General features: G+C 39.9%; 2 protein-coding genes across 2 annotated transcripts in view; both read right to left on the bottom strand.

Annotated features, from left to right (window-relative positions):
- Positions 1 to 11767, bottom strand: part of LOC111260672 (uncharacterized) — a 74003-nt gene that overhangs the window by 47038 nt on the left and 15198 nt on the right. The window lies entirely within an intron of this gene.
- Positions 6215 to 8768, bottom strand: Mpi (mannose phosphate isomerase). The gene has a single exon (XM_022833599.2). The coding sequence runs from the start codon at positions 8389 to 8391 to the stop codon at positions 7195 to 7197; it is 1197 nt and encodes a 398-aa protein (XP_022689334.1). The 5' UTR covers positions 8392 to 8768; the 3' UTR covers positions 6215 to 7194.

Below are 11767 nucleotides of genomic sequence, written 5' to 3'. Positions count from 1 at the left end.
ACCAAATAATTATGATTACGTTTATCTAGGGTTAGTAATATTAAATCAACTACGACTATAAAATATAGCTAAGCATATCTGTAACGACTGCGACAGAGATCATTCCTGGGTGTCAGCAATAATATGACTTTTAATAAAATATTCTTCCTGAAACAATTAAACAAAGGCTGTAATTTATCCGAATATATAATAGCCAATAGTATACTGGAATATATCTGTACGTGTCGTTCCATTATGACCTTGGAGTGTCTCTTTTCTAACAAATCATAGGCTTATTACTGTATTGAACTGTGTACTCTATTGTAAGCCATCGGCGACATGAACGCCTTCACACTATCGACCTGGTGCCTTAAGCCTTAGGAAATTACATCTCAAAATGAAACAGGTTTGTGCTAAATCAGGTTAAATTGCTTTCTAAGAGGACTATATTTAGCCCAATAAATGCAATACGGTTGATACAAACAACAGTCACCTATTTTTATTGGTGGACATCGTACGCGCTGATCTGCGGCCTCGGTGGGGCATAAGGGTGTCCGTAATATTAATGATGATCAGCTCGGATCATTTTTAAGAGATCAGAGTAATATGAGTGATAATCTAGTTTTGCTTGATATGAACGTAGCCATCGTAACCGTAACTAAAGAAGGATACAGAATCCTTCTGTCAAGTTTATCAAGGACTTCTCGAAAGATCTACTTCGATTCGATTCGATTCGATAAACTACTAGGGATAGTAAGCGCACTATATCGAACCGTTTCATCGTATTAGTACGCAAGATAGCCAGTTATAGCTCGAGATGCATTTTCTAAATTGTATGCTTATTAAACGCTCCGCGTATTGTTATAAAATTCATTGCCTTATTTCGTCTTAGTAATGTTGACATATTAATCTGCCAATTTGACACAAAAAAATTAATACACATATAGTTTATATCAATGAACATTGAAAGCAACAAAAACAGAGAAGATATTTACATCGCTTTATTTTACTGGAAATTGTCGCCAACTATACATAGGGCTTAACGATTCGAATTACGCTTTCTTTTATTATGCAAATAAACAAGTGTTCTATCCAAATAATTTTTCTCGATGATTTCCCTGTTTGATCTGTAGTCACGATCTATGGCAGGGATACTCATCACTGCCTACTGACAGCAACATCTAAACAGGAGTAACATCCGCACTCAGGATGACATCAGGGATTAACACTTACTGCCTAGAATCGAATCTATATTCAATCTTCGTAGGAATCGGTAGTCGATTACGTACCAGCTTCATTGTTTGCTCATATAAGCTTTGCCTAAAAAGAGAGCTGCTTGCTTGTAGCCAATCATTCGTTCCTCCATAAATAACAATGGCCACGTCCTGTTTCTAGTCGGAATAGTCGCGGCCGAGACAGTGACGTTAGCCTCGCTGCAGGCAGACTCAACTCTACCGCCCATACTCAACCGACCACAATTCACTGGTCGCCGTTAAAATCGTCACGACGTCGACTCAGTCGGAAAGGTCACTTGGAAACCAGATTTACCAGCAGCTATTTTATCTGTAGGGTCACTGTGGCGACCCAGCAACGGGCTGTGATTAGCAATTAATTGTATTACGATTAGCTGGATACCAACCGGACCAAACAGTCTTTCTGGGCGATTTGTCGCTACAACTACAAAATGGCAGAAAGATTCATTCGTTCACTAGGATTGCCGCTATCATGGTCCTAGACGCTTCGAACGGCCCCGTAAACTTCGAGCCTTAGGGGACATAGAAACTGTTCGCCGCTGTCGACATCTACGTTGAATCATGGATCGTGTTGGTTTTTATCTGAATGGCTGCAGGGGGCAAGTTAACAGTAATTACGTTGCATGGAAGAGACTACGGTAACTAATCGTATCTGTTAGTGTTAGCAACAACGGTGGAAGATGCCAAGAATGACCAAGGAAGTGATTTAATCCCACGTGAAAAGCTACAGACACTTAGATTGAGGTGGAATGTATTAACCATATGGCAGGCGTACATGATGACTCATTGTACGCGGCTAAGGAACGCTTTGGCTTGCCAAGCAATATCCTCATGTACCTTTCACCGCAACGAGCCATTTTTGATGTGAACTTAAATACACCAACCTGTTTTGAACACGGTATATATATACATAAAAATCGACAGTACTGGTTCAGTGGCCGCTAAAGGCTATTCTTATGAACGATATGATCTGATCCCGTTAGAACTGCGGCACCGTTGAAGGTTCTCCGCATCTGTGCGTAGCCAAGCAGGTGTAAGATCAAAATTCGAAAATATGTCACTGAATACATATATAACTTGTCTTGTTATTATCGTCGCTATGTATTATATATGGGCCAAAGCAAGCGTATAGTAAGAGTAAACCAACAGCCGGAAAAAACGCGCCCGGTGAGTCCGGATGCAGGCCATAGCTACACCTATAGAATTTATGAGAACTGATTTTAAGTTCATGGATATTATACTCATAGTCATATCGAGTGAGTGGGTAAAATTTCTGACGTGTAGGTGTATCCGCAAACCTGGCGAACAGACTGTAGTCACCTTTCAAGCACAATTTTTCAATAGCCCCGCAGTGACACTTGTTCTTCTATAAGTTCGGCCGTCGCGTAAATTACGAAGCACGAATTATAATCAAAACAATACTCTCTACTCTACAAATACATAATGGACCTTTTTAAGCTTTATTGTAATTTTTCCTTGTACTAAACCCTACCCATAGAGGCCTGCAAAGCGTAGAATTTCTCATAAAGTTGGCCGCCTACAATGTACGAACGCAACAACGTGTGTATATGTAGGAAAGAAAGAGGCAAAAACGAATATATCAAAATGGCCTGTTAACGTTAACAAACGAGTGTGTAAACAATGGCAAGTAAAACTACATGCCTATTGTATGATTAATAGGCGGTTTCCTGAACAAGTTTGGCATAGGCAATTGCTTGTACGTTTTGCCTTGAGAAAAAAGCGTCTTCGAATCGGTCCTTTATATAAAATAGATCCTAGATTTGCCGCGCAGTCTTGACGCCAACAGATGGGCCGGACATGATTCTGCCCTGTCCTTAAGCAACAATAATTATATCTTCCTCGCTAGTAGATATCGACGTAGCTAACGTAATCCAGTCTTAGATAGATACTTAGTGGGCATGTCAGGCACAAAGTTGAGCCTGTTTGGTTGAAACTACATAATCAATACTGCAACAATGATGGAAGTCTGGCTCCTATTTGACGCTAGTAATTTGTATAACCTGTACAAGAATTGTGATTAAAGGTCCAAAAAGAGTAATCACCATGAAATTTGTACTTGTTTTTTTTTACAAATTTGACAAAACAGCCCGTTTCTTTATAATATTATTTTTCTGCTTAGTACATTATCAGCCAGCCTATACTAGCATCAGTTGGATCAGTGGAAAGTCTACCGTGAATGATGGAAGCAGGAATTCTAATTGTCGCCTTTTAGTATGCCTTTCCATTTGTCGATTATGCACATACGAGAAACGTATACTCAGTTTCGAAATTATGCGAAGTATCTGTTGGCCCGTAAAGCAATAAATAGAAATAATTAATTTTATTAGGTTTACCAATGTCTTGATATAGTCAAATTCGAAATTTCACAATTATTAGCGAGGCAATAAATTTAGGCCAATCACAACCAGGATACGAATCTTAGAAAATCTCTATTTACCTTTTAAGGATTTAAGGTAATGTTATCGTCACGAAACAACGGTTTGTATAGACGTAATAAGACAGAAAGTGCTCACAGCTCAGATTAGAGTTCTAAGTTACCTGGCCTTTCTAAAGATGATGCCTTTGTTAAAAAAATTAAAACAACGTTTCACAAAATATAGTTTTACTATCAGCAGCGTTCCGTCAGCAATAGTTAATAAAACAGTATCTGGCGTTCTATTGAAACCGTTGCCCCTCACATTTAGCTTCGGTTCTTTTTACCTCGCGAAAATCTGCGATATTTTATATTTTTCGACAGTTAAACCTGCGATTAGAAGGAACTCTCTCCATTGGAAGCTAAAAATTGTAGTCTGCTAACGCAGACGCCAATCTCGTATGTAATTCTTAGAATCTTCTTTTTGTCCATACGTTTCGTAGTTCGAAGACCTTGAAAAGCATGAATCTATAAAGAGCGACAACATCAAAGGAGGAAGTTATTATGAATCAAAAATTAAGATTTTATATTCACAACAATACATAGATACTTATTTTGATCTCAACAAATCGTATGATCGCGTATATTCTTTGACGTTGCGAATGAAGCTTCTCCTTGAGATGGATAAAAAGTTATTACACATATTTTCTGTGTCCATTTAACGTATCTTACTAGGCCTCAGGAGTCAATTTTGAGCCCCTCTCTTCCTTTACATGCTTACTTTAGCGCGGTAATCCCAGGAATTTTTCAAGCTAAGGAATTCTCTAATCGATCATAATTATCAACATCGCAATCGATGGGATCTCAAAATTGTGTACTGATAACGAGACAGTCATATAAAAATTCTAGAACAATCTTAAATCTATATGTGCGAGCGTTTTCTGGGGAGCTGGTCGATTTGATTAATATCTCTCAGCGCGTAAATACTTAACACACAAGACCCGAAGACACTATGCTAGGGTGGACCATATTAAACCTCAACCTAGTTAGGAGACTTTATGGCCTGAAAGCCGACTTCAAGTGCTTGGATGATAAATTAATTTGTATATTTTCTTTACGTTGAAGTTTGCAAAACTCATGTTTTAAAGAGCTCTCTTTTAAATGACGGTAGATCGCAAAGACCGGCAGGATAAATGGCACATTTCTTGGGATTCGGCAGGCAGTTGTTTTGGTAATGGTGTAGTCTTCGACCTTCAACTACGGATCTGACTGTCACCTGGTCTATAGTGCTATGCAGGCATCGTCTAGATTTAGCATTGAAACTACTTTCAGGCTGTTGCAAGTAAATCCAGCAGACAAGTCGCGCTGTAATAATGATTTTTTAATATGCGTCGATGGTAGGCCCTTTTATTTTTTACACACCTGACCCAGAACTCTGGCAGTGACTGACCAGCCATATACCTATTTACATATGTAAAGATGTAATTTCCCTATATACGGCCTCTCGAAATGAGTCGACAATAAGAACTACTTGCTTGCCAATTGCCGTTTTTAGAGCATGGGAAGTCTCGAAGTACCACGGACCTAGATCGGAAGAAGCGGGTCCAAGCCAACGTTAAATACTCTTGCTCAATCCATGAAGTAACTGAGGCATAACGACGGGTCGAACTATATCATAAAGTAACCAGACTGGGTGGTTTCGATTACCGTGCCAACGGTCCATAAATCTTTTAACGAGCCCGAGGTAGCAATCTGCGTTAATTATGTCATTTTCGACGAGTGTCTCGTAGCAGTAGGCGTCCCTGAACTTCATTGCAAATATAGCCATTACCTTACGTCCGAACCTACTAAACACTGTCATCGAACTCAATTTCTCCCCAGGGCGATATCATTTTTTCGCTTGGTCCTCTCCGACTAGTAGAGGCAGAGATTGACCTATGCCTTGTTTACGACGAACACAGGTTCCAGTTGGGTTGATTGTTGAAGTTCCACAGACCCCGTGTGGACCAGACTGTCCAGCTAGTTACTCAGTTTTCGCATTTTCAATATACGTAATACGTTACCAAATAAAGAGGAAATGCTTGCTCGGGCTGATAGACGCCTTAGATTTCAAACTCCTTTTTCATGAAATATCTCTTCGCTTCGTTTAGTTCAATTACGTAGGACACCATTTCATTTCCTAGTTGGCCTTTGGTATTCCAGTTCCCTTTTTTAGGATGTCTGCGTTACTCGCATACGGTGTTTTCGCTCAATGCCTTTTCACCTTTCAATGTCTTCACTAATATTTGATCCATTTGCGCAGCGCTGTGACCTCTGAGCTACAAACAGTTGACCACTAAGCATTGATCTTCGAAATGAAGAGGTATTCTTTTTGAACTCAACCTGTTTTCAATGATACGTTTTAAGAACACTGACGTATTTCCCACCTAAATTTCGTGTTTAAGCAGTGTGAACTTTAGAAGTTAGTCAATTTGATGGAGGTTGGACTTTAATTCGAATTTGCTACAAGTAGTCTTAAATGTATTAACACACCTATAGGAAGGCGCAAAAAAGACTTATTATTAGTTAAACAGGTCACTGAGTAAACGGCCCAAAGACAACAATAATCTTTAGAACATCACTCTTCTTTTTTATTATTATTCTTACAATATACAGTGTATATTGTATATATATAAATATGGAGGTACAGTATTACTCAGAACGCTAAAGTCTCGAGCCAGTGATATTTATTCCTTAATTTCTTTTCTTAAATGAAACATTCATAGCGTATACAATGCTTGATAAAGCTTATCCTTCAATACTCTGTGATGGAATCCTGATTAAACTAATCTTGCAAACACTGTATAAAGGCAAAACAAAACCATATCTACGGCCTATGTATATATAGATATAGCTTTAATTGGCCGGAAAACATAATTAAGACTAGAACTCTCGTTAGTCAACCGTAGTCGAATAGGTAGCTTTTTCCTAGTATATATATATATGTAAAATACCGACTTGGTCAGCAAGAAATCCGTTCTCCTCTTAATACTGACTAAAAATGCTAAACGGCTAAAACGGCTTCCAAGTTGTAGACCTATGGAAAGAAAGCTTGTTTTCTCTAGTGAATTTAATGCGTTAAAATTAAGCTACATTAATCACGATATATATATATAACTATATATATATATATATATATATACATATATGTATATAAATATATAAGAAATATATATAATCAATTCTGTGTAAGTTACTATATTGTGCTATGTTTAAGCTAAATTTGAGAGCCATTATCAATGAAACACATATTAAATCTCTAAAACAGACATAACATTAGCAGATACTCGTAGAGGTAGTAGTAAATCTAACAGATCTCATTCGCTTCCACTGTATCTCAGTCGTCAGTTAGAGTAATAGATGAGCAGGAATTCAGCCATTTCTACAGAGATGCACTTTTTTTAACAGAGATATGTTCCACGGCCGTATATATTTCTGTGCCCGCTTCAGCAAATCTATTATATTTATTCTAGCGGTTAGCTGTCATTGATGAATCTTCCAGTACCTAATTCAACTTTATTAAATTACACGCGCTCTTGTCACGGATCATTAGGGAGTATATGCCTGGAACAGAAGAAGCTTTCCCTGAGCAGACACCTCACATCCGGCAGGTATGAACACGACGCTGCCTTCGTGAACCTCCAGCTCACTACCGTTTGATACAAGCTTACCGCTGCCTTCAATAATAATCAAAATGCTACCGGATCGCTTCGTTAGCTGAAGCTTTGCCGACTCACTGTCGCTTTTCAGGGAAAATCGCATCACGGCAAAGTCGTCCACTGGAGGCCTGAAACGCGCGACGTTGTTATCAATCGATTCGGGTTGTAACCTGGGATCCTTTGCGGGTTCGTAACTAAGCATGCTGACAAGCGTGTCGATGTCCTTGAATTTCGGAGTTAAGCCAGCGCGTACAACGTTATCTGATGTCGCCATACATTCGATGCAGTCACCATTCAGGTACGCATGCGGCTCATTCACATCGAGAAAAAGCGCCTCTCCAGGCTCAAGAATTAAGTAGTTAAAAAAGAAAAGGTTAAACAAGCCAATGTCGCCTGGGTACTGCTTGGACACCCGTAACAATACGTCGCGTAGAGGGTCAGGCACTACTTCAGAAGCATCGGGGTCTGCAAGTCTGGCCAACAGCTTTTCAAGCGCGGGCTCAAAGATTTCTCTCGGAGATGTCATTAACGCGATGAATGCCCTACGAAGATCCTCCTTGCAACTAATCGGTGCTGGGCCCACAACTTCGCACAGCTCTGGGATTCCTAGAACAAACGCGTTGATTTGATCCAGTGGCCGGAAACAACACAAAGCCTCGAATTTGGTCAGCGCAATGACAACCTCTGGTTTATGGTTGCTGTCAGGATAATGGTCAGGATCCCGTGCTCGCAACTCACGAGCCAATACTTTGTCCGGATGAGCCTGTATTGACAACGCCGTTTCAACCGATAGCACTTTGAGCAGAAAGCTAAGTCCTTGACCATTTACCACTTCGGTCAATTTCTTGCCGTCTTGCAGCAACGAAGGTTTTGAGGAATGAGTTCCCATCCAAAGTTCGGCATACGGCGTTGTATCAACAACATCCAATGTGTGACCTCCAGACCGTGAAAGCCGCCCCACGAGACTCCTTTCTCCGGTTTTACCCCAGTGGTACGTTTGTACTGGACACCGAAGCACCTCCAACTTACTCATCACTGTATTTCTTGAGTAAGCTGTCTCCAGAGAAATTGCACCGCCTATGCACATACAACAAAACTACTTAGGCTGCGTTATTTTCGGCCAGTTATTATGATCAACATTTCATTGGACGATGGGCTGGCCTGTCGGAGAACGTTCTAATAGCTCCGTGTGAGCGCGGCCATCTTGGTTAAACGTACGCTGTGTGCGGTGCATGGTAAGCGCTCCGTGGAAAGGGAACAGAGTCACACTCGCTATCAGCTGTCGGGAAGGGTAATGCAGTCAGACATGAGACAAAACTAGCCACAATAGATATAGATTCGGCAAGGACGATGTTCGAACAAAAGAGCTAAAGTCGACATAAGTTTTTCATCAGTCGCGTTACCAATCGATCAATGACCTCTAATGCTAGAAGTTAGTAGGACTTTCATGGATGAACTTAAATGGGAAAAACTAAATTAAGCGGTATAAAGGATAGTTATTATATGAATTAATATCGAATTTGGATTCATTTAAAGGGTAGTGCAATTTGAATGTGCCCTCTATATCACCTATTGAAAACACTTATTCTACTTTTCTGTTCCTATAACTTTAGAGCGTATTAGACCAAGATGTTCAGAATTATGGCTACTCGTGAAGAGCTTGAGTTTGGGGCTAGCATCATGTTCAGTCAATAAATTAGACAGCCGTCTCAAAAATCATATTTGCAGAAGTTCCACGATACGTAACTTCTGTTCGAAATCGACTAATCCTTCATTGGCTACATTTGCTGAGTTGAAAACTTTATATGCTGAGATCGCTGGCCAGTGGGACCTAACGGTTGTGACCAATTATAAAGTTGACGATTGGATAGGGTGCTGAGTTTATCCGTTGAGTAGCGATGGAAGCGCCACCGACCTATCTCTAACGTTATCTGCCACTTTCTTTCTTGCGTCTTCAGTTAATGAGGGTACGCATTATTTTGTTCCAAAGAGTTCTGCTATTCTAGGACATTAGGTGCTTTCGTAATAATCATTGTTTCCGTTCCTGTATTGACGTAGTTGTGTGTGGGGGTGGTTCAATTTTCATTGTTTTTTTAAACCTTTCGTACAGCAGCGGAACAACATAATTTCACTAAATCTCAGATTTAGAAATCGTTAAGTAGTAACTGTATCGCAACAATAAGCCTGCCGAGCAACACTTTGATCAACAAGGACCATTCCTTTATTGCTAATGTGTAGCTTCATAGAAACCTTTTTCTTAACAATCCTTACTGCCAACGCAGCTCGTTTTCGTAAAAACTAACGACGACCAACTCGTTCCTATCTGAATGTGTATATATATATATATATATATATATATATATACTTATAGTTTACGATTGACCCAAACTTAAATTGTGGTTTAATAAGGAGCTGCATTTAATGTATAAGAATAAAAAGAATATCTTTATGTATACATTTTCAGATATTGTATAGTAGTGTACTTTAAGAAAGGTGACAGCGGAGATGTATGGTTTGGTCTCTTACGTACACCCGCGGGTTACATGCTCTGCCTGATATCGATGCATGCGTGTAACTTCTCACTGGCGGGAAACGTAAAATCAATTAACATGTGGCCCAAATACACCGTGAGCACGACACGGACTTGGGCGAAAAGAACGACCTAGACGCAAAAGGTCCAACATAGCCACCTGTCTTGGAACATGGGTTTGACGATTCTCACTGTAGGACAACACAGCGTAGTAGCATCATCCATATAGGCTTCGGCTGCTCCAGCCATTGTACAATCAATGTACTATACTAATAATAGATAGTGTTGTTCGACCGACTAAAAGCAGCAATGGCAACAACCGTCGCAGTGATAGTCAGATACAAGTACCAGCGTCAACAGCTTCAGCGTGGAGTCCACAGTCTATGGCTTTATGGCGGCACCCGTGTAACTTTGTGGGCCTACCCTGAATAGGACGTTTTCCGTGTGCCGGCAGAGCATACCTAGAAGATTCTCAATGCCAGCAGCAGTGGTCACGGCTGCGAAGGAGCTACCGCTATCGCCATTTATGGGCGGGCGGCGACCGTATGTTAAATGGGTGTGGAATGGAATCGGCACAGTTTACGGTCAGAAAGTGAGTTACGCTTGCAAAATCAGTTCCGTGTGGAGCGGTTGTGAAAGTGATACTGATGTCGGCCTTGGCAAAACCCGTAGCTGATTTGAGTCGATTTGGATAATTAACGGTCTGTCATACAGGCAATTTAAAGAAGGTAGGATATGAATATACAGTGAGCTATTTACCTTAAGTATAGTAGTTATCATGATATGATCATGGTTCATATAAGCTTCGTGAATGTAAGTATGAAGGATCGCCTTTAAGGAGAAGTCTCCGTGGAGAATCGTGGCCAAGGTTGCATAAACATGATATGACTGGTATAGATGTTTGTGATGAGTCTTGGTCGTACTCTTGTCGTGGAGAGCTAATTATTGGATGAATTCGGAAATTTTGTCGTAAGTCTCATAGATGTCCCTTTTTTAAGTTGCGTAAAAAGAAGATAACTTGTAGCTTTTAGCAGAAGCGCCTTTCCGTTCTGTCCGATGCAACACAGCTTGGCAGAATAAGCAAAACAATACAGATAAATAAGAAAGGTTAGAATAATAATTTCATTCTCTCACGCAATTTCAATGCGGGCGTAAAGCGCGAACCCTATTCGCGTACTTCCCGAACCTACAATTACGAAAACTTAGCTAACCAGAGCAACAGCAGCAAAAAACTTTTTTGTTTATTTCGCTAATTTTCTGCAAGTTTATCTAGTAAGTTATGCACTGGGCATTGAGCATGTTCGATTTGATACCATCGAGTAACTAGTCAATTTTAGTCGTTATCTCCTGTCACAGGATACCGATTGTTGCATATCCAGGGTAAAGTGCGAAGGGTGTTGGGCTTTTTCATTAAGTTCATTCCGTTGTTCATGATAAAAAGTGAGGCAAAAGCCTCTTTAAGGTTTTATCGTAAAGGTCACCACTTAACTTAAGTGGCCACACTTTTCATTTCAAACTACTTAGCTGACTTGTTGGCTAAAATGGAAAAATTCTATATTGTTAACATTCATACATATATAAACAAAAGTAATAACTGGTTTCGAAATCGCCGCGACGCCAATGATAAGGTCTACGAAGCACGTAAGACTAGGTAGACAAAAAAATAACAGGAGGGAAAACGCCAGTAAATCGTGACTGCTGTCACCAAAATATCCGCATACTAAAAGCATTTTCGTCAGTTCAATATGAATGAGTTATACGTAATTACTAAAACATAAATAAAAAATAAAAAAAATAGCTGCACACAGTAATAAAGTAAAAAGTAGTGTGCAGCTTTTTTTAGACAATTTTTTTAGAATACGCCACGCACCATCTTACGCGCTTGCGAAATTTAATTCGTTTCACAGCAGATGCTGATTTCGGAGTTGTCCCT

This window comes from Varroa jacobsoni, unplaced genomic scaffold (assembly GCF_002532875.2).
Source record: "Varroa jacobsoni isolate VJ856 unplaced genomic scaffold, vjacob_1.0 scaffold_466, whole genome shotgun sequence".
NCBI classification, from domain to species: domain Eukaryota; kingdom Metazoa; phylum Arthropoda; class Arachnida; order Mesostigmata; family Varroidae; genus Varroa; species Varroa jacobsoni.
This window is presented reverse-complemented; position numbering and strand designations above follow the sequence as displayed.